We start from the raw sequence: 24,143 nt of genomic DNA, 5'->3' as shown, positions 1-24,143 counted from the left end.
TGTTTGTTTAAGGTCACTTTTGTGTTGGGGGTGATCTACCCCCTCTTAGGCCTTGTTAGGCCTTGTTTTGAGCCATCCCTTTTGGCTCTTGTTCTAGCCTTTGCATAACCTTTCTACCACTGAAATCCAGAGGATTTTTAGTGGTGGAAAGGTGATTTTGGGGTCCCAAATAGGAGAGGGTCATCCCCTCTCCTTGTGTTTTGTATGCTTGCTTTGAATGCCTCATGTTTGAGCATGTTTATTAAGCTTGTGTTGGCTTGTTCTTAGCATGTATTTAGGGTTATTTTGAGATGGCATACCACTATTTTTGGTTGACTTGATCATCCCTTGCATGCACAATACACTTGTAGTGTAAATCTTACAAACTAGTCTTGTATGCTTCATGAAGTAGCATGTCATTCTAGCTTATTTTGAGTCCATTTCAACATGTTTTAGTGTTGTTTTACCATGTCATACCTCTGTTAAGGTTTGGTTTGGTTGGCCCTTGCATGCTCCATGCACTTGTAGTACATTTCCATGAATTAGCCTAATGTGTACCATGCTTTAACATGTCATTCTAGCATGCTTTTGGCTTAACTTCAAGAAGCTTTTGTTCATGTTTTGACATGCTCTAGCTCTGATTTGTGTTGTTTTGGTCATGCATGCCATGTTTTGTATAGCTATAGTGCATTCTAGCTTGTTAGCTTTGTGTATCAAGTCCACTAGCATGCATTGCTTGGCCTATTTGAATGATTTGGCATCATTTGCTATGTGATTTCAGTCCATGTAGTGTGGTCATACACTCACATTTGTCACTTATTCAATGCGTTGGAGGGTTGGTCCTTTATGCCTTAAACATGAACCATTGCGTATGCCTTCTTGCCTAAGCTTGCGAGCTATCATTTCAATGTGTTTTTGAGGTTATTTTGCCATGATATAACTCTGATTTTTGTTGGAGAAGCCATCACATTCTTGGTCTTGGTAGGTGTAGTGTAATCCACTTTATTTGCCTTGCACACATCATGCCTTATGCCCTTCATGCTAGCTTGTTTTGGCTTCCTTTCATACATGTTTTAGACTCATTTTGGCATGTTCTAGGACTGTTTTGGGTTGCCTTGGCCATATGCTTCATGTTTTGCATAGTTGTAGTACAAATGCATATGCTAGCTTCAAGATTTGAGAACCATAGCATGCTTTATTTGTATCATGTACATGATTTGGCATCATTTACCATGACATTTTAGAGCATATAGCATTGCCATGTTCCCATCTCTTTCACCCTTTGAGTGCCTCTAAGGGTTGTGTATTGTTGCCTTGTTTATGGCTTAGCTTGTATGCATGCATGCCTAGGCATTTAGCCCTTATCTTAGCATGTTATGGTCTTTGTTTAGACCTATTTGAGCTCTATCCATGATTGGTTCATGCATGTGTGCCATGTATTGCATGCCCCCTTTGTGGTCCTCTTTGCTAGCTTTAATGCTTAAGGACCCTAGCATGCTATGCTTGTGTTGATTAAGTGATTTGGCATCATTTCATACCTTATTTCAGAGCTTATAGTGTTGCTACACTTCCATGTTTATCACTTCTTGAGCACTCTTGAGAGTTGTGCTCTTGGGCCTAGTTAATAGGCTAATGCATGTGCATGCATGCCTTGCATTTTGTGCCTTTGTTTTGGTGTTATGGCCACTGATTTGGACATGATTGAGGTATGTCCTTTTTGGTTTAAGTCCATTGAGCATATTTGCTTTCACGTTATTCGCATGCTTACATGGCGTCATGTTGTTACATGCTTATGTTGCCTCGCATGTCATTAGCTTTGTTAAGTTGATCATATCACATTGCATTGAGTATGCCATCTTACATTACATTGTGTATGCTATGTCATTGTTTGCATTAAGTATGCCATGTAGTTGCATTGTTGTTTGTATGCTTGTCCCTTGCATGTTTGAATGCTTGAGTCACATTGCATGTTTGCATGCTTGCTTTGCATTGTTGTTTGGAATAGGTGTTAGTCCAAACACGAGAAATGAGGGACGTTTCATACTTGAAGTGATGAAATGTGCCTCAATCCTCGGTCGCCGACACTCTTGATCACACATGATAGAGTTAAAGGCTTTATGTGTTTATTTGTGCATTCATTTCACATTGATTTGTGCAAATTGGCTTCTCGGCCATCATGCGTCGAGATGCGTGATTGGTGGCCCGAGGGTTGAGAACCACACTCCCTTGAGCTTATGAAATGATAGGGAGGGTGGTTGTGCACACATATCTTACAAATACATTGCCATGCCCTTTCTTGCCCTCTGTTGCAGCAAACTGGAGGAATGCAACAACAACTGGTCGGCCAGCCCGAAAAACTAGTTGGCCGACCACTTTTTCTGGTTCATAGCTAAGAAAAGTGGTCGGCAGGTGGCTGCCAACACCCTTAGGTGGTCGGCCACCCTCCCACAGGTCCCCAAGGTGAGTTAGAAGCTTTCTGGAGCTTAGTGCATGGTTCTGATAACAGTTGCAAACAGAGGCAAATCGGGGCATCGCATTGGATTTCCGAACGAGGCAACCGGACATGCATGCACTACTCATCCCGAGGACCTCTGTTTACTGCTTTCCTTAGCTAGTTTATGCTTTGGTTTTCTACTTAAGTAGTTAATGCATTTAGTTGCTTATTTATGTTGTAATAACTAGTTAGTTAACTTGTTAGTTAATTAGTTTAGTTTTGTACTTAATTAGTTAGCTTGTTAGTTAATTAGTTTTGTGATATAATAATTAGTTTAATTAGCTTAGATTAGCTAGTTAGCTTCTTATTCGGACCCTCCGTTGAGAGGGCCAACTGTTGTAATAAGCGTGCGTATGTGTGATGCATGTCTTCCAATCCCCATTTATTTCTCCCTTTTACTTAACTACTTATGATGGTTAGTTTTAGGGCATATTTCGATTAGCATACCTTATGCTTGCATGCGTGTATCTATTCGTCTGTATTACATGCACTGGGTTCGGCGCGTCATACTAACAGCATTGTATTTCAATTCCAATTTGAATACATGTATCAAGTTGCATCTCACATGACATCTTAGAATAGCCGAGCCTATTTTAGCTGCATTTTGGCATGTGCTGCATTAGTCATCTTAACATGAACTAGGATCATGCATGATTTCTAACTAGTTCTCTTTTTTTTGGCTCGGAGTACACTGTAAGTGTTTACGCTTTAGCATACTGCATGTGTGTTAATGTTGCCATGAAAGCATGCTTGCCATGAGGCTAACTGTTTATGTGATTAACTGCCTGAATGCCTGTGGGTGAAGGTTGGATTGCTTGAATTGGAACAATTCATCAAAATCCGTGATTTAAGCCTACATGCGAGTAGCATCGCTAAACCGTTTTCAAACAAACGAATGTGCAATGTTTTGTTCCAACTTAGGCGATCTAGTCTATACTTGTATGCTATGGGCATCACTTAGTAATTCTAGGTTAATAACCGGAATAAGAACACATGTGTTTTCAAAAACAAAATATCATGTTAGTAAAGGCCGATCTTTGATCGGGCGAGCGGGGGTGCTCATTGCATGACCTTCCCCTCTCGTACCCAAATTCCCAAGCCAAGGCAACTTTGATGATGACAGACACGTGGCCTTAGGCACGAGTCAGGGTTTCCTAAATTTTTCAAAAATAAAATATTTAGGTGGCGACTCTGTATCTAGCAAAGCAGTCCATGTTTGGCACTTCTTTATTAAAATTAGTTTTCCAAAACGATTTGCCGGATTTGGACTCTTTGGTGATTTATCGGTCTTACATCGCACATTGTGAGATTAGATTCAGAACTGTGACATGAGTTCGAACTTGTAGTAACTAGAGAACAAAACGAATTCGCACCCTCGCAGCGCGGAGCTCGGGAGTTCTTGGGGCACATCTACAGCGGCGTCGTCATGATTACCAGCGAGTTCACCGGCAAATGGCTGAGAAACGTGGAGGAGAAGATTGAGAAAGCGATGGTGGTTGATGGTACCGAGAGAAAGAGAAAGAGAATGAGAATGGTTAAAGAGAGAGAAACAAGGAGGAGGTGGAGAGAGACAAGAGGGAGGAGCCCTGGATATGGGAGAGAGAAGAGAGAGAGAGAGAGAGAGTTTTAGAGAGAGAAGATGTGCAGAGGTCAAGAAGAGAAAGAGAGACAGAGAAAGGGGCCGTTTGGTGTAGCTGTTAAAACAGATTATAGATTATAGCTTAACAGATTATAGATTATGACTTTAATCAGAAGCTGTTAATCTGTTTGGTGTAGCTGTTGGATTATAGATTTAAGTTGCTGAGTAGTGTTTGTTAAATAAGCTGTGAAGTAGCTTTTTGCTGTGTAAATGTCTTTTTTACCCTTGTTAGTTGTAAATTGAATTTTTCTAGACTTTTTGCTATTAATTACATATTAAGAGATCATTCCAACACCAAATTAACATAACCCTATCATTTTTAAATAATAATACAATGAAATAAATATTACACAAAAAAAAATTTATTATATTTTAATAATTATTTCCTTGAGAAATTGACATTAAAATCTCATATCTTCTTGAATCCATCTCATAATCATCATTACGAACTGGATGCCCATGTCGGTCTTCCCCTACCACTGCTTCCTCGTCAACAGGGACATACTCAATATGTTTATCATAAGAGTCAAATGGAATATCCCTTAACTTAGTTCGTCTAATGAAGTTGTGGATTGCCATAGTAGCACAAACAAGTTGTCGTTGACAAACAAAATTATAATTGCATGGAATATCTTTCATAAAAGGCCATCTTGCTTTCCAAACACCAAATGATCTTTCTATTACGCTCCTGAGTGATGAATGTGTTTTGTTGAATTTTTCATGTGCAGTTTGAGGAGGCCGATGGTCAAATTGAGCTAAATGATATCTCTCCCCTTTGTACGGCGCAAGATAACCCTTTGTGTTTGGATAGCCAGAATCAACCAAATAATACTCATCTACAAAGTAAAATATGAACTCATTACAAATATAACTAATATAGAATAAATGAATAAATCTTAATTTGTGTTACATACATACCTCCTTCTGGATATGGAAAATTATTGTTTGGATTCCTAATTGTATCCCAAAAAATTCGCATGTCATGTGCACTTCCCTCCCAACCAGGCAAGCAAATGTGAAACATATGTCAAAGTCACACACTGCCAATATGTTTTGTGTAGCATATCCCTTCCTACCTATGAAACGGGGTAAGTATTCTGCTTCCACATGAGCTTTGATATGTGTTCCATCAATTGCCCCAATGCAATTCTACATACAAAAAATATCAGAAAATATTTTTTTTAAGAGAGAGAGAGACAGAGAGAGAGTATTTGTAGTTACCTTAAAATGAGGGTAATATTTTCGGCTATTCTTTATGTACGGATGAACCCCATTTCTCTGCCAAGGCTTCACCCAATCCACGGACATTTTCACACACGCTTTTAAAACAGAATGGAAGTATTTTGAAATAGTTTCACCCGATAATTGAAATCTTTCTTGAGCATTTCTATTGTTTGCATGTTGACCAACAATAAATACAAAAATAGCAACTTGTTGTTGAACCCCAACTTTTTTCCCACTTTGTAGTTCATAGTTAGTCTCTAATAAATTGCACAATTGATAAAAAACATCCCTGCCCATTCTAAAATTTTCATATATTCTTGTAGCATTACCATGTTGCAATTCTAACATCCATTGATGTCCTGTGAGAGCAGATGTCCTACATGGTTGTTTATTTAGGTAATTTTCTGCATAAATTGTTCCTGCCACTGCTGCTGCCATTAAGTAAGGATTCCCATACGGGTGATTTGGTTGTTGTGAAGATCCAGCGACATATTCATCATTATCATAATCACCATCATTATCATAATCACCATCATCATTGAAATTGTCCATCTTTATACTGTATAGAAATTAAGGTAAAAAATCAACACCTATTCCTATTGTATGAGGGTAAATGTTGTGAATACAATATAAAAATAGGAGTTTCTACCAAACCTAAGTAGTTTCAAAACTTATTTATCATGCAAGTTGTTATGATTTATTTTTAAAAAATGACTTTAGGTAAGAAAATGTATTTTCAATTCAAGACATCACCTAAAGTCCTGTTTTCAAAGTACTATATATCACAAAATAACATGAAATTAATTAATTAAAAAAATTCAAATTTACTTAAATTTGATAAATATGTTTTAAAATAGCATACGTTTTTTTTTTTATCTAAGAAAACTCCTAAAAGTTGGGATGTAACACATTAATGAGTTTAATTTTATTTCATTTTTAAATTTTATTTTTGTTTCATTGTAAATAACAATAACATGGTTTATTTTTATTGAATCCCAAGTGAATGATCATATGCTTGCAATTAAAATTAAATAACTTAGGATGCTAATTATAATAATTAGAATAATATAATATGAACTCTTCCATGATTACATGAACTCTTCCAGAATAATTTTATGCATAATATAATATGAATAATTTTATGCATAATATAATATGATTACATGAACTCTTCCAGAATAATTTTATGCATATGATAAATAATTTTATGCATAATATAATATGCTAATTATAAATAACTTAGGATGCTATTTATGTATAATATAATATGAACTCTTCCAGAATAATTTTGCCAGATCCCCATACATCATTCTCACTGACCCATGCATAAATATAGCCTACCTAGATCATAATAATCATATGCATAAATTAATTTAACACACAAAATAATAGAATATAGACACAAAATAAAATTAAACAAACATCAGCTGAATACCTGCAAAGATTGAAATGCCTCTTGGTTGTTTAACAATTCGGAATGGCAAACAAGTTCACCATCACACTATATATAGACAGTGTAATTGCAATATTCATCATTTAAATAATATCATTTTAAAATTGCTTTTCAACTTGCAGGCAAATGGACAAAATACAACTTCCAGGCAAATGGACAAAATCACAACTTGCAAAATCACATGACACACAAGTGGCCAAATACAACTTGCAATAATACTTCCTATTCCATCCGTGAAGGCACAACTTGCAATAATACTTCCTATTCCATCCGTGATAGCACAAATTAAACATAATTCACTGAGGCAAACATAAATATAACATCAAGCCAAATTAATTAAAGATAGTCCTAATAATGTTTTTTAAAATAATAAAAAAAAAAACATACACACATTCGCACAATGAACTAATCACGAAAACCAGGAATGCGAGCCTTTTCCAAAGCAATTTCGAGATTAATAAACTTCAAACGCAACACATCATTAGGCAAAGCCATGAAAGACTCACGAAGTGAGGGTTTCATGAACAACCTTGCAGCCCAAATTAAAAGGTCATCGTCTTTACTAACGCCAGAGATTGTGCTAATCTTAGCCAAACACTCAGTTATTGTGTGCGGATTTTGCATAGAAGCATTCTGTGTACCAGTTGAAGATGATGCCTCCACAGCATCGACAATGCGGTTAAGTGTCTTACTCAACTCACTGGCAACCGGTTGTTTTTTGTTCCCCTTTTGTTTCTTTGATGGACCCTTTTTTTGGCGACGACATTGGTTGCTCAATTCAGATGGATGAATTTTCGTATCAGTATCATCACCAAGTGGGGTGTGAGATCCCTCAGTGTCAAGAAACACTCCAGAGCTTGGAGTGTATGCCCACTCACCAGTTGCAGAAACATCAGAGAATAGTATGTCCATGTCATCGGTCAATGTCAATGGCTTCTCACGAAATTTGGCCGCATCAGGATACCTCAATAACAAAATATGGACAAATATTACAAATATATAAATTATAAAGCTCAAGTACAAGTGACCAAGAAAAAAAAAATTAACATAATTCACTGACCTGTAGCTTCAAATTCCACCAATCATCAGATGCCATGATAGCTCCAGTCAAGGGATCTAACCCCAGCCCCGTCTCACCTCTCAATAGATTTTTCCAAAGACCCCACTCCTTTTTTAAGGTATCCCAATGATTTTTAAGCTGAATGCGAACATATGACTTTCCAGTTGCAATTTTGAACTTGTTAATAACTGCTTCCCAACCAACCCTATCTAAGTGCGTGCCAGGTCTGTGACCTGCTTTCACTTGCTCCACACAAAGTTTGACAAAAATTTCAGTAGATTTTGTGTCCCAATGTGCCTTTAAACCTTGTGAGGGTTGGGAGTTTTGGGAAGCTTTTCCTTTACTCTTTGTAGTTGTTGGAGATTGTGGTGGTGGTTGGGAACTCATTTTCTATTAAAAACATGATTCACCAAAGACAACTCTTTCAGAAATTTGATTTACTTTAAAGGGCCAGTTGAAATAGTCAAAATTAGTCCTTATGTAAAATCAGGATGATATTACCTATTCTATATATTTAATATGCTATATAAAATCAAAATTAGTTCTCTTGTTCATAATTTAATATGCTATATATTTAGTATTTATTTTCTGTTAGTAATCTTTTATATCTAAGATATGAGAAAAGAATATAGTTCGAACTACCTTCTCTACTCATGATCATCATTTATTTTCCAATGATTATACTGTTGTTGTATGTCACATGTAGTATTGAGTGTTCATATCTAATTCATGATGCTCTAGTAAATCTAACATTAGACACAAAACCCAATTTGACATTCTTATTAAAAGAACCAATGCATGTTTGACACACATGATTATTATTCATATTTATGATATGTGTTGTATTAAACATGAGAGATGTTCTAGTTAGGCATTAAATTCTGAAATTTATGAAACCAAAACACATCCACTCTGAAATTTATGAAACCAAAACACATCCACTCAAGTCATTTATGAAACCAAAACACATATTTATGATATGTGTTGCATTAAATTCTGAAATTCTGAAATTTATGAACCAATGCATATTTATGAAACAGCTCTCAGAAATTTAAAACAAACAGACAGATCTAAGACAAGGACAATTAAACAAATAGCCCCAAAAAATTGATGAATTAGCCACAAAATAAATGATCTTCACCAAAACACATCCACTCAAGTCACACGAACATACAGATTAAGTTTAGAACAAAAGCTCCAAATATATATGAACATTCAAAAGACATGCCTACTGTCAGTCATAGATAACTTTGTGCTCTTATTCACAAGAGCTCACTCATATGACAATCTTCTCTTAGTAATTTGTTTGTTATATATCAATAATTCTGTGATTAGTTTAGAGCTCACTTTTCATATTTTGATTAATTTGATTTGCTTTGCGTGGCTTCTATCTATATGTTTTGTACTCAGTGATTTTTAATCTTGTATGCATAAGTGAGTGAAATAAATCCTTCTTTTTTTAAAAATAAATTTCTTTTTTCTATTCCATTTAGAAATCCTTGAATCCTTAGATTGAAGCACAGTTAGAGATCCCATTCTGAAAAAAATTATGCCATACTAATTTCTCCAAATATAAGCTAAAATTTTGTCCATTTCTCTTAAGCACAGATTTTTTCCTGCATCACTAGCAGGAAAAAAAATAAATAAATAACTTGAACAAACTTTTAACATCAAAGAATGAATAAATTTTCCCAAATTTTTATTATTATGATTTTTTTAATAGAAATATCACAGTAAAATTTTTAACTCCTACACAAACAAAGCATTTTTTTTTTTTGATTCATACAAACAGAGCATTAATAAACCAACTCTTACACAAATTTTTAACATCAAAATAAATTTCCCCAAAATTTTCCTAAACCCTAACTATTCTTATTTTCCCCAATTTGAACAAATTTGAAATACATATATATATTTGAAATACATGCTGAACAAATTTAAAATCAAACATAATCAAAACAATACACACACACACACACACACACACATATATATATATATATATAAACATGCATGCCAAGCAAGAAAAAGAAAAATCAAAGATGAAGGAAACGAACCAGAGTCGGAAACGAATCAGAGCCGCACGTCGCCGGAAGCAAACCAACGCCGGAAACAAACCAGAGCTTCATGCCTCCGGAACTGAACCAGATCGCAACTTGCTACTGCGTTGCTGTGTTGCTGCTGATCTCTTGCCAAAGACAAGATTAGGGCAAAAAAAAGAACATATATAGGTGGTATAAGGGTAAATCTTTCAAAACACATAGGACATTTAAGTCAAATGCCTTCCGCGATTTACCAGCGAGAATCTGAAGCTGGTTGAACCAGCTTTTGAATTTCAGCTTTTTTCTCCTTGCCAATAATCTGTAGAAGTTGAAGCTGAAGCAGATACCAGGCAACCAAACAGCTTAAATTAGCTTTTTTTAAGCTAAAAGCCAAAAGTTGGGCAAAAAAAGCTTCACCAAACACCACCAAAGAGCAGGAGTGGGCTGGTTCTGGGTTTATGTGTTGAGTTTGGTAGGTTTCGAATAGATAAAGAGAGATTTAATGTGAGAGAATCAAATTTCTCTATGATATATGGGTGTGGGATTAAGGGACGATAGACATCATAAAATAATATTGTAGATCTCTTCCCTTACTAAAAATGGAAGAAGGACCTTAGACTAATTTTCCCCATTTCCCTAATGGAATGTTTATTTTGTCCATATCACAACAAATGGAAAATATGTCAATTAACATATGGTACCTATGCATTTACTAAAATAAATGTGGGATTAATTAGTCCACAAGTCTGTTCGTTAGGATTTATGGGACATTGTTCCTATTTCTAAACAAAAATGGTTTGAGGAAAGAGAATTGTGTGAATAAGGCATTAATCTTTTTTAAAATTTTATTTTATGTAATACTTAATTTTTTTTTATCAATAATTTAAAAAGAGTACTGCTATTAACACCCCATTAATTATTTTAAATCCCTCATTTTTTTGGACCCTCACTTATAAATTCTAAAACCTTGAAAATTTCTTTTCTCCCCCCAAATAATACCAAAATTATCCTTATAAAAATATTTCACCCATTCAAATACATGTCCTCACACCCCCCACACCCGAAAAAGTCTCTCTCCCAAAATCCTAACAAAACCCTCGACGATGGAACCTTCCAAAACTAATGGAAAAAATTTGTGATGATTAAGAAGTTTTTTCTCTGCTCCATTACGAGATTTGTCAATCTGTTTGATTTTTTTTTTCTATTACCACTTTCCACACACACAACACAATTCACTTTCATACTTCTCTTGTTTATTTTTTGTGATTCATTCATGGCCTCACTGTACTTGTATGCTCTTTATGTAAGCAAAACTGGGTATTATTTCACCCTCCGGTCAACTGGCCAGATGACTACCCAAGGGTGGTCTTGTGAGAATATATTGTGTATATATGGCATTGTGTGTATGTATGGTATTGTGTATATTAGAAATTAGACACGTATTAGGCAAGATTGTTGTATTTCCTTCTTCAATCATAGATTTAGGGCTACATAAACTGATGAACTTTTTGTAAACAAATACAATTTGGAATATACATAAATATTCAGAAACTTACATGGTATTAGAGCTCAATTTGAAACCCTAGGTGCTTCAAATGTCACCATCTTGGCTCGTCTTCGCTAGTCGAGGGGTCATCTGTCTTGACCCATCTCTAGTTCTTCTGGTTTATGACCATCATCAACCTTCACTCACGACTTCTCTAGTTCATATCAGCCCTCTCTAGTTCGTCTGGTTCGTCACCATTAGAATCATGACTTCTCTCTCTCTCTCTCTCTAGACTCACGTTTGTGGTCGTGAAACCTCTCTCCCTATCTCACGAAGCCTCCATCTCTGGTCTGTGGTTGTGAATGTCTCACTCTCTCGCGATCTCTGTCTAACCCCTCTTCAGCTTGGACTTCGGCTTCATACTCTCTCTCTTTCTCTCTTGGGTCTTCCTCAAACTCTGGTTTATATTATTGAGTCATTCAAATTCTAATATTTGTAGGTGTTAGGGTAAAAAAATAAAATAAAAATCTGAGTGGTATATTTGGGCCACACCTAGTTATTATTTCATTTGTGGGTTTGTTGGATAACCTTTTTGTTTATTATAGTTTGATCTCTCTGGTTCTGATTTTGGGTTATTACACTTGAACCCCTGAGTTTTTTGGTTATTACAATGTCTCTAGCTTTTAATGAATGTGCCTTCTATCAGAAGAGGGGTCATTGGAAGTGTCACTGTCCCAAGAAGAGAAGCCTGTCTGGCTCATCTTCTCAGCAGTCTTGGACCCAGTTTTGCCTTTCTTCTCTGAGTATTTTTCAGGCTTCCACTGATTCTATTAGATCTGCTCCAACTTCTGACCCTAACTTGGCTTCCTTGAGTGCTCAGATTAGTCAGCTTCAGCATACGCTGTCTACCTTACAGCCATCCCCATCTGCCTCCATTGTTTCTTCTCTTTATTCAGGTTTGCTTAGATCTTCTCCAGGTATCTCTTCATCTGTCTGGCTTTTTGACTCTGGTGCCCCTCATCATATGACTCATCATCTCTCCTTACTTCAGAATTGTACTCCCCATTTCTTTCCTATTACTCTTAATGCTGCTAATGGGTCTGGCATGTCAATTATATCTGTTGGGTCTGTTCTGCCGTCTACTATGTCTGTAGTCTCTATTCCATCTGTCTTATATGTTCCTCAGTTATCTGTCAGTTTACTATCTATTAGTCAACTTGATGCCTCTAGTTTTGATGTTATATTTTCTTCTTCTATCTGTTTTGTACAAGATCGAATGTCCAAGCAATAGATTGGGATTGGCCGTAAAGTTGGAGACCTCTAAGTGGTGGAGAGCTTGCATCTGCCTATGACTACCTCTCTGATTGGCTTTTCTTTTTTCAGTTAGATTTTCTGTCAAATCCTTTCTATTTGTGGTATTCCAAATTAGGGCGCTTACGGTCTTTAGCTCAGTCAGGTATATTGGGTAAAATTTTTCCTAGTCAACTAACTGAGTGTTGGGGATGTAAACTTGCCAAAATGACAGCCTTACCTTTTCGTAAAAGTACTTTTATATCTGCTACACCTTTTTCTTTAGTTTATATTGATGTTTGGGGCCCTTCTCCTACTCTCACCAATGGGGGTTCTGCATACTATGTGTCATTTGTTGATGACTGCACCCATTACACTTGGATTTTTCCTATGACTCATAAGTCCGATTTCTATCAGATATACCGTATCTTTCAATCTATGATTACTACTCAGTTTGGGTCTACAATTAAAGTGTTATGGTCTGACTTGGGAGGGAAATATTTTAAAAATAAGTTATGTGATTATTTGGCCAATTTGGGTACAATTCACCAAACTTCCTGTACAGATACACCTACCCAAAATGGTTGAGCCGAGCGTAAACACCATCATCTTCTTAAGACAGCTAGGTCTCTTCTTCTCTCTGCCTTAGTTCCGGCTCCATTTTGGGGGGAGGCAATTCTTACTGCTACTTTTCTTCTCAACTGCATACCTACTCCCCTTCTTTCTGGTCAGTCTCCTTATGAGGCTTTGTTCTCCCAAATTTCTAACTACTCCCTTCTTCGTGTGTTTGGGTCTGCCTATTTTGTTCTTCTTCTCCACAAAGATAGGACTAAACTTAGTGCCCGACCTGTCCTCTGTGTCTTTTTGGATTATAGTCCTACCCAAAAAGGCTATCAGTGTTACAACCTTGTTTCTTGTCGTCTTTATGTCTCCTGTTATGTTTTTTTTCTACAACGTTTACCTTACTTTCAGCTTCCTCCTCTCACTGCCTTAGTTTTCAAAGAGGATTTGGTTCATATTGATTCATTTCCTTCTAAGGTCCCATCTGATGAGTACATCTCCACAGTTCCTCTTAAGCTTGTTCCATCTTCTCCTCCTGCTTCACCTCTAGCTGTTACTCCTCATTTAATTTATTTTCCTCATCCGTTATTAGTTTGTTCTCGTCGCAAGGCTCCTCCTTCATCAGTTGCCTCTGCCCTTGCTACTGATCCTCCTACTTCTGACGACTCTGATCCTGCTACACACCGATATCCTACTCAAGCACATCATCCTCCAAATAGGTTGGGTTGGTCTAATACATGTTTTTCTGCTTCCTATTATACTTTTTTGTCTACTATTCACTCTTTTTCAGAACTTCAGTCTTACAAGGAGGCCTGTCAGGATCCTCATTGGATTCAAGCCATGGAAGATGAACTGTGTACTTTACAGAAAACTAGTATTTAGGAGTTGGTTCCTTTGCCTACTGGTAAGAATTTGGTTGGTTGCAAATGGGTCTACAAAGTCAAGACTCATTCTGATGGTTCTCTTGAGCACTACAAAGTTCATCTGGTTACCAAAGGTTTCTCACAAGAGTATGGTATTGATTATGAGGAGACCTTTGCTCCTGTTGCCAAGATAACTATTGTCCGTACTTTGATCTCTATCGCTGATGTTCATTCTTGGCCTCTTTATCAGATAGATGTTAAGAATGTTTTTCTTAATGGCCATCTTACTGAGGAGGTTTACATGCGTCCTCTCCCTAGCTTTCACCATTCCTCTGGACAGGTTTGTCGCCTTTGGCATGCTTTGTATGGTCTGAAGCAGTCTCATCGTGCTTGGTATGATCGCTTTTAGATTGCTGTTACTAAACTTGGGTTTCATCCTTGTGCCTAGGACTCTGCCTTATTTCTTCTCCGCACCTCTGCTAGATTTTTTGCGCTATTACTATACGTGGTTGATATGATCATCACTGGTTCTGACTCTTCTGCTATATCTAAGGTCAAGCAATATCTTTTCCGCACCTTTGAAATGAAGGATTTGGGCCTATTACGGTATTTTCTTGGTATTAAGGTAGCTTCTTCTCCCAAGGACTACTTTCTCTCTCAGGCTAAGTATGCCAATGAGGTTATTCATCGTGCCGGTCTTACTGACACTAAGATTTCTGATACCCCAATTGAGCTTAATGTAAAGCTCAACACTACTGATGGTGTTCTTCTGGACGATCCTACTCTATATCAAGAGCTCATGGGTTGCTTAGTCTATCTGAGGGTTACTCGTCCTGATCTTGCCTATGGTGTTCATGCGGTTAGCCAGATTGTCTCTGCTCCTCGCTCCACATATTGGGCTGCCTTGGTTCAGATTCTTCGCTATCTCCGAGATACTATATTTCAGGGTTTACTATTGTCCTCTACTTCCTCTCTGGACTTGGTGGCCTATACTGACTCTGATTGGGCCGGTGATGTTACTGATCGTAAGTCTACATCTGATTTCTGTATGTTTCTTGGTGATTCCTTGATCTCTTGGAAAAAAAAGAAACAAACTATTATTGCTCGCTTTACTGCCGAAGCTGAGTATCATGCTATGGCTCATGCTGCTGCTAAAGTTGTCTGGTTTCGTTGTCTTCTTTGTAACTTGGGCGTCCCTCAGTCTTTTCCGACCTCTCTTTATTATGACAACCTCAGTGCTATTCAAATTGCCCACAATACTGTCTTCCATGAACGGACAAAACATATTGGGATTGATTGTCACTTTGTTTGACAGCATCTGCAGTTTGGCTCTATCTTGCTTCCTTTTGTCTCCTCAGCTTTGCAACATGAGGACTTCTTCACCAAAACTCACACTACCGCTCGATTTCAGTTTCTTTTTAGCAAACTCTCAGTGTTTTTTGCTAAAACACCTTGAGTTTGAGCAGGGGTGTGAGAATATATTGTGTATATATGGTATTGTGTATATTAGGAATTAGACACATATTAGGCAAGATTGTTGTATTTCCTTCTTCAGTCATAGATTTAGGGCTATATAAACTAATGAACTCTTTGTAAACAAATACAATTTGGAATATACAGAAATATTCAGAAACTTACAGTTCTGACCTCCTTTGTTTGTATGCTTCTGCTACTGCTTCGGTTATATGTTCACGAACAAATAAGAAATGTTCAGTTACTTGTTCCTGAACAAATAAACAATGTTCGGACTTAGGTTCCCGAATTTTGATCATATGTTTGGAAGTACAGTTTGAAAAAATAATGAATAGTTTTTATTATTTTTGTCATTTTTTTTCAAGAAACTTACTCTTACAAGGCCAGTCTCATCTGAGCTAAGAATACCAACAAAGTTATGAACCTCTTTTGAATTTTTATTATTGTACTCTTCTCGTTTCATGGAGTTGTGATTGCCAGAAAAACTTTCACTCATTGTCATTGTCGAAGAAGTGTATGTAATTAAATAGTTGCCATCGCTATTGCTGAAATATTGCCGCTAAAAAGTTTTCAAGATTTTGAGGGTGGGTAAGTTTTGAATGTGGACTTTGGAGAAGATTGGATAGGTGGTGATGGAGGTGAGTGGCCTCATAAATCCTAACTCATGATGTATTGGGTGAGTAAGTTTAATTGTGAGATGGGATATCCCAACATTTTTTATGTCATTTCAGTAATTTCATTTGAGATTATTATTGTAATAAAAAAAAACTAAAAAATAGAAGGTCTAAAATAATTGATAGGGTGCTAATAGTAGCACTCTTTAAAAATAAGAGACAATTACAAAAACATATTTATGTTATTTATTTTTGTAACAGTACACTATTTATATTAATTTTGGTCCTTTTAATTTTTTTAAAAGAAAAGTTATTATAATTATGTCAAAACTCTGAAACTTATTGTATTTGGAGTCAATGGTTAGGTTTATCTTATTTTTACATCCCAACATGAAAGAATTTAAAAAGCCTGTGAGGCTCATCATGAATCTTGTTTTGATAATTTGAACCATTTATTTTATAGAGCATTCAATATATATCATTCATTCATGAAAAAAAATAGATCGATCAAATAATCGTAACTTTTTTTTTTTTATTATTGCATTTGTCTCTGAAAAAATTAACAAGTATGTTTTTTAAAATTGACTATTCATTTTTGTGAACACAAACACTATAAAGGAAAAAATTAGAATTATCGGATTGATTTAATTTTTTTAATGAATAATAGATATAAAAATTCCTACAAAATGCACGATTCAAATTATCGAAACATGACTCACGATGAGTCCCAAAACCTTTTCAAGTCCTGTCATATTCATACTAGCGGCTAACACATACAATGTATGTGTAACTTAAATAAGTAACAATAAAAAAATTAATATTATAATATGTATGTTGCATGAGTGATCAAAGTATTCTCTGTGCATCGCTTTGCATAATTATTTGTGTTGAAATAAAAAAAAAATCGGCCACTTAATATAAGGATAAGCAAATGTTTCAGAACACTAACTAAGATTTCTGTTTAACATAATAGCGTAAATTTAAACTTGAAAAAAATTAAAATTTTAAAGTAAATGTAATTTATTATTTATTTATATTAGTATAAGAAAAGATAAAGGCATGGTTGTCTATTCGAATAAAAAAGCCACACGACAAAGATCCTTTGGTGGCGTTAAGATCTTCTAGAGTGATTTCCTACAGTGATTCATGGATGGCTGACACGTGTCCCACTCAACTTCTAAGGGCTGAGATGCAACCTCACCAAAACAACATAGTTTTGGTGAGTAATTTAAAAATATATATATATTTCAAAATTCCCTCATAACTACCTTATACACGCAATAGATATACAAAGCAGACTGAGAGAGAGAAGAAGAGAGAGACGACACTCCAACCTTGCCTCCCGACGCCCCGCCGCCGCCGCCACCATCCTACTGCCGTCAACACCCTTCCATTGCCGATGCCTTTCTGCAACCGATTGAAGAAAAATATAGGTTTGTACTCCTCCAAACTTTCTCCAATATTTGGGTTTTTATTTGAAAATTTCAGATTTTTTTTTTAATTTTAATGGTAATATAAGTTTGTTAGCTGTTGAATGTGTTGATTGGGGTGAAGATTTAGTTGTATTTCTTTTGTTTTGAAATGACAATGCAGCTAAAATGTTGTTGAAATGTTGCTGAAATTGTGGGGACACAATTTTTGAGTAACAACACGTGGCCGAGGTGACATCGAAGTGTCAGCCGAGGTGCTATGTGTCCTGATCATGATGCCGAGGTAATCTACGAGACTACCGGAATCTGAGATAAGCGGATAAGGGACAAGAGCCCTAAAATTGGGGAGGACTTCAGTTTGGATAAAGATGAGACTCTTAGAGAGTTTATTTCAATCTAACTGGGAGTCCAAGATTAACAGTGAGACAGAATCCATTGGAGCTAAGCTTCTATTGGGATTAGGTCAGTGTTGGCTATAAAAGACAGGCACCCTCGTGGGTCTAAGGTATGCTTTTTGTATTCTGAATAGTAAGGTAAGCACTTTTGCTATCATTGAGAGATAACTGACTTGATCATCGGAGTGTCCCTAGGTAGACAAACCACCGCCGGAATCTTATCTTTCTATGACAGGTTGTTCGAGCTCAATCTATTTTGTTGGTGCTCTCCAACTGAGTTCCCCCTTTGGTTATGTGGTCAGAAATCAACATCCACAATTTGGCGCCGTCTGTGGGAAAGAAAGAGGAATAGATGGCCAACAACGGCTAGAAAGAAAAGGTTAGGGACGACATCCCTACTGGGAGTGGTAAGCACATTGACCTTGACGTTAAAGAAGACAACTGCAACAAAGAGACTCGTGATAAGAATCACAGGGATAAAGACATCGGCCAGGAGGGCGACGTACCAAAAAAATCAGACCGAGGCGCATATTATAACGAGGATGACCTACAGGTATGGAAAGATAGATGCCTGCGGAGGGATGCAGAGATGAAGGGAATGGCAGACAAATTGGCAAATCTACAAACGGTCGTCAATTTCATGATGCAGAACAATATCATGCAGCCACCGTTCCCGTTACAAGACACGCCGATTCCAGCGGCCAAGAACAATGCCCAAAAGGGAGGGCAAAAACCGTTCCTGTAGCCCCCCAGCACGTTAGAACCAAGGAACACTCTCACCGACCTTTAATGGAGGTCGGGCGAGGAAAGTCAATAAAAGGAGATTCACGGAGGACGCATCGTACCAAGGAGGATGACCCCAAAGAACATCGGCATGTTTAAGGGAAGGAGCTCTGTTTCGACGCAACTAACGGAGAGAGGTCCAAGAAAACTTACAATGACACCGCAAGTAGTGCACCAAAAAGACTAAAATCCGGAGATAGCCGAGCTCCTAGGCGGACCAAGGAGGATCTGAGGGATTACCTCCAAAGGAAGCAATACGATGCCGAGGTAACCTCCCTGGTTAAGCCGAGAACGCCGTTCTCGGTAGAGTGGAACAAATTTGAGGCCCCGAAAAGGTTCAGTATACCGAGATTCTAGATATACGACGGTAAGTCAGACCCCAACTTTCATGTCGGCTTATACCTGAACTCGATGGCATTATACACCAGGAACGAACCATTGCTTTGCAAGGTGTGCCCCTCGTCCTTTGGGGAAATTATATCAGACTGGTTTCACAAGTTGCTGAAATAAACTATGAAGACCTGAGAAGGCCTGGCCGAGATGTTTGTGGCCTGGTTTGTGACAAACAAGCTACAGCCATTAAGGGTGGACGCCCTGATGGCTCTGAGAATCAGTGAGGATGAAAGTCTTAGGGCCTATGCTAATAGGTATTATGATGTATTTAACCGGATACCAGGATGCAACCAAGAGGTGGCGGTCGTGTCTTTTAAGAACGGCCTGAAAGATGATTGTTTTCTTTGAAAATCATTGGCAAAAACACTGCCAAAAAATATGGAGGAACTAATGTCCAGAATTGAGAAGTATGCAAGGGCCAAGGAAGACACGCCGGGGACAAGGGCATCGAAACAAGAGAAGGGAAACGGCTCGTCGAAACGAGGCCGAGGTAATGGCGGATACAACAAGCAAGAAACGGAATTAAGGGCTGTACAGGCAGTCACAACCGTATTCCGAATCCCAGTCTACAACGTCTTGGAGAAAATCTGAAATCAGCCCTATTACAGAGCACCAATAAGGGTTCCGGGCGAATTTATGGGAATAAGCCTTAGTAAGCACTGTGCTTACCACAACGAAGATGGGCATCTGACTCAGGGGTGCAGAACCCTGAAGGCACATCTGAAAGACTTGGTAAGACAAGGTCATTTAAGGGACCTTATAGATGAGGCCAGGACAAGGGAAGAGCAAGCAAGACTGCCTCAGGCACCGGCATCACCACCTCCTCCAGCACCACAACTGCAAGCAGGCGGACCTCGAGTGATCAATGTGATTCACTCAAAGGTTAATGAGAACGAAATACGTGGAGAGACTCGAAAGGTAAAACCCTTGCAGCATGTGTATCAGGTTCGACAGAAAAGACCTAGGGCAGACGAGTGCTAGGGACCAGTGGTGTCCTTTACTGAAGGTGACATAGAGATGGTATAGCATCCACACAACGATGCCTTGGTAATATCCCTTCAAATTGGAGAATGCCAAGTGAAGCGCATCTTAATTGACCAGGGCAGCTCTTGTGACATCATGTATGTCAGATGTTACAAGGAGCTTGGCCTTCATCAAAATGATCTAGAGTAATCCAATGGTCCAATGGCCGAGTTCAATGGAACGCCGACATGGCCCCTGGGGGCAGTAAGTTTGGAGGTGCAGGCTGGTACCAAGAAGATAAAAACAGAGTTCACCATAATCGATACCCCCTCCCCTTACAATGTTATCCTAGGAGGCCATGGCTACATGCAATGGGGGCTGTTCCTTCCACGTTGTATCAGCTATTGTGGTTCCCAACAAAGCATGGAATAGAGGAGGTCAGAGGGGATCAGGTGCAGGCAAAGAATTGCTCCATGGCAGCAATGAAATCTACCTGCAACACACGAGAACCAGAAACAGTAGAGATCAAGGATGAAGACGTGGAAGTCCTGGAGGACGTCGGCAAAGAGCCAGAGAAGGCAAGCTTGGCCCAAACTGGAAGGGACCTTATAAAATCATCTCGGTCCTGGGCAATGGGGCATATCGGCTTAAAGACAATGAAGCCAAGACCCTGGAATAGTTGCAATCTGAAGTTTTTCTATCATTAGATTTTTGTTTTTTAAATTTCTTTTTATTTAGCCGAAGTAATAATAAAGTCTTAACTTGATTTTTAAACTTGTGTAGTATGACTGACCAGTCACTTGGCGATGTTTCAGATTGAAACATGACAAATAAATTCGACTTATTATATGGCAGAGTTTCTATACTTGCATATAATAGAGTTGAACTAAGTTGGCGATGTTTCTAATTGAAACATGACGAATAACTTAAACTTATTATATGACAAAGTTTCTATACTTGCATATAATAGAGTTGAACTAAGTTGGTGATGTTTCCGATTGAAACATGACGAATAACTTAGACTTATTATATGGCAGAGTTTCTACTTGCATATAATAGAGTTGAACTAAGTTGGCGATGTTTCTGATTAAAACATGACGAATAACTTAGACTTATTATATAGCAGAGTTTCTATACTTGCATATAATAGAGTTGAACTAAGTTGGAGATATTTCCGATTGAAACATAACGAATAACTTAGACTTATTACATGATAGAGTTTCTATTTGCATATAATAGAGTAGAACTAAGTTGGCGATGTTTCTGATTGAAACATGACGAATAACTTAGACTTATTAGATGGCAGAGTTTCTACTTGCATATAATAGAGTTGAACCAAGTTGGCGATATTTCTGATTGAAACATGACGAATAACTTAGACTTATTATATGGCAGAGTTTCTATACTTGCATATAATAGAGTTGAACTAAGTTGAAATAACCTATATCAGTTAGATTAACAGGGAGACTGAGGTTGATGATCTCGGCTAGTCTTTATTTGAATCTGATCTCGCCGACAAGATCATTAGTACATGCATAATGAGAACCTAAGTGGAACTTAAGTTCACATTAGGAGGCAGATAGCTGGAGAATAATGCTTTGGAAGCTGGAGATTGGTTTAACAGTTGTTGGAATTTTAGAATTTACAAGTTGTAGTTAAGCCAGGGTTATGTGGAAAGGAGATTGGTTTAACACTTGTTGAAATTTTAGAATTTACAAGTTGCAATTAAGCCGAGGTTATATGGAAAGGAGATTGGTTTAACACTTGTTGAAATTTTAGAATTTAAAAGTTGAAGTTAAGCCAATGTTATGTTGAAAGAAGTGGCAAGTTGTAAATAACACTTGTGAAAATATTAAAAACTATTTTCAAGTGTTAAGTCAAAGCCGAAATAAACAAGTCAATAGTTATGTCCGAGGTATTTTATTCTGAGAAAATTACACAGTTAAGGTGTATGTTGAAGACATACAAATTACTAAGTATGGAATCATACAAGATAGTAAAAAGAAGACAGACATGCAATCACATTGAAAGAAGAAATTTGAGGGTGCATTCAAATAAGGAAAGAAGGCACTTCAGCCTGACATTGAAGAGTAATTGTTCAGATTACAAAGGAGGCACATCGGCTAAATTAAAACTTGCATTGTTTCAAAAGTAAGAAAAGAGTACTAAGTACAAAGAAAAAAGATCATAAACGAAACTAATCGATGTTGGCAGTGGACTGTGTCTCGCATCTAGAAGATAGTTGGGAAGACTTCTCGGCAGCCTTCTCAGCCTCAAGCTCGGCATCGATCTCTTGAAGAGTTTGATCGATGCTCCTCTCGGCGATTGGCACCTCAGAAGTTGTCTTCTGAGAGAAGGCATCTTTGGAGACTTCATCCACATCATGAGTCAAGTCCAAGACTTGCTCATTCAGAGTTGGGGACTTGGCCCCAGCAGCTTTGGACACCTAGGTCTCCTTGGCCTCATCTTCCACCTCGGACTCAGTTTCGTCCTCGGACTGGCTTGGAGAGAGGGGAAATGACAAGACGAGGTTGCTAGCATCCTTCAGAGAAGAGTCCTCGTGGACAGCCAACGCCTTTAGAACATCCATCCAACCAAGGATATAGCCCTTGTTGCATGCCTGTCTGACTTGTTTCTTGTAATCTTCTCTGACGTCGGTCGCCCCCTCAGCGTACGCCTTCTCGTCCACCACTTTGATCTCAGCCTCTTTCATGGCTAGGGCATCTTGAAGCTCTTTTTGGGCTTCGACCATCTTTGCCTCAACCTTTTTCTTTTCGGCCGCAAGAACCTTGGCAATGGCCTCTGCAGCATCAGCCTTTTCCTCAGCCTCGTCCTGAGCCTTCTTGGCTTCCTCGGCCTGATCTATCAAGGTCTTCATCTTTGCCTCGGCCTTGTTAATGGTTTTCTGCAAGCCAGCAGCTTTCCTAGTCTTGTTGGCCAACTCCTTCTTGATGGCAAAAGCTTGCATCACAAAGGAGTGGCCATGCTGGATCGCCTAGAAGAAATGAAAAGAACAGATGTTAGTAAAAACTCTCTAAAGTATGAGAAATACAGAGAATGGAGAGTGCCAAGTGATGGTTGCTTACCTATACAAAGTGCTGCAACATCACAGCAAAATTTTCATATTCGCTCATCTCAGCATTGCGGTTGAGATCGTTGGGAAGGAGCAAGGCAGTAGAGAGGGCAACGCCGACTTCGATGTCATCGGTGCTGTCACCAGATCTGACTGGCTTGTCCTCAATTGTGATTGGGAGGGCCTAGGGGGCATCGGATTTGAGAGACCCTGAGGTGGCCGCAGAGGCCGACCTCGATCTCTTTGACTTGGTGGATTCGGATGGTTCAGCCTCAGTGAGCCTTTTCTCTGCGGCGGAAGAAGACTTCACGCCCTCGGCCAGTTTTGATATCAATAGGGTGTCCTCAGTATCAATCTGAGTCACCGTTGCCTTGGGTTATGCCTTCTTCAGTCTTTTGGGTTTGGGTTTTGGTTTTGGTTGGGACTGGGATGGAGAAGGTTGTGTGGTGACAGTGTTGGGGATATCGGCAAGGAGGTCGTCTGCAACAGCTTTCTTGCGACCCATCTCGGCGGCAATTGCAGTTCGACGTCGACGTTTGCGTTGGATTGGAGGGATCAGTTATGGAGTTGAGGTTGACGGTTGCTCTTCTAGATCGGAGTTTGATCCCTGAATTGGCCGAGGTGATGATGCTGTTGGAGGAGTTGTGCCGGAAGGGGGAGACTTGTTTTTCTTCTTCTTTGGGACGTCGGGAAGCACCGACTTGTAAGTCGGGATGAAGTTGAGCAGCAAAGGAGCTCTCCGCCGCTCAACTGGCAGATCCAACAGCTTTTTAAGGTCCTTGCTGGAAAAAGAAGGACTTGCGAAAGTCCTTGGGTGGCTGTGGAAGAACTGCAAGAAAAGACAAACGTCAGAACATATAGAAGGAGCAAAGTATTGAAAACTTGAAAGCAACTAAATGTAACACTTGGTTCTTACCATCTCCCTCTT

General features: G+C 38.3%; 2 protein-coding genes across 2 annotated transcripts; both read right to left on the bottom strand.

Moving 5' to 3' along the window:
* Positions 1 to 4,458: 4,458 nt before the first annotated feature.
* Positions 4,459 to 6,176, bottom strand: LOC114277231 (uncharacterized). The gene is made up of 3 exons (XM_028219103.2): positions 5,334 to 6,176; positions 5,031 to 5,261; positions 4,459 to 4,948 (listed from the first exon to the last, which is right to left on the bottom strand). The coding sequence occupies exons 1-3, from the start codon at positions 5,886 to 5,888 to the stop codon at positions 4,868 to 4,870; spliced, it is 867 nt and encodes a 288-aa protein (XP_028074904.2). The 5' UTR covers positions 5,889 to 6,176; the 3' UTR covers positions 4,459 to 4,867.
* A 1,018-nt stretch (positions 6,177 to 7,194) lies between these two features.
* LOC145812879 (L10-interacting MYB domain-containing protein-like) lies at positions 7,195 to 8,236 on the bottom strand. Its single transcript, XM_082908104.1, has 2 exons — positions 7,850 to 8,236; positions 7,195 to 7,722 (listed from the first exon to the last, which is right to left on the bottom strand). The coding sequence occupies exons 1-2, from the start codon at positions 8,234 to 8,236 to the stop codon at positions 7,195 to 7,197; spliced, it is 915 nt and encodes a 304-aa protein (XP_082764230.1).
* Between the last annotated feature and the right edge of the window lie 15,907 nt (positions 8,237 to 24,143).

Source organism: Camellia sinensis, chromosome 15 (assembly GCF_055761805.1).
Source record: "Camellia sinensis isolate YWXY chromosome 15, ASM5576180v1, whole genome shotgun sequence".
Lineage (NCBI taxonomy): Eukaryota > Viridiplantae > Streptophyta > Magnoliopsida > Ericales > Theaceae > Camellia > Camellia sinensis.
Note: the sequence above shows the minus strand (reverse complement) of the source record. Positions and strands in the feature narration are given on the sequence as shown.

Bases quoted from the DNA above. Each gene is read 5' to 3' on its own strand.
- LOC114277231 (XM_028219103.2), bottom strand. From the start codon at position 5,888: ATGGACAATTTCAATGATGATGGTGATTATGATAATGATGGTGATTAT. The intron at 5,262-5,333 runs GTAACTACAAAT...TTTTGTATGTAG, and splicing joins AATATTACCCTCATTTTAAG to AATTGCATTGGGGCAATTGA. The intron at 4,949-5,030 runs GTATGTATGTAA...TTTACTTTGTAG, and splicing joins TTTTCCATATCCAGAAGGAG to ATGAGTATTATTTGGTTGAT.
- LOC145812879 (XM_082908104.1), bottom strand. From the start codon at position 8,236: ATGAGTTCCCAACCACCACCACAATCTCCAACAACTACAAAGAGTAAA. The intron at 7,723-7,849 runs GTCAGTGAATTA...TTTCGTGAGAAG, and splicing joins GGTGGAATTTGAAGCTACAG to CCATTGACATTGACCGATGA.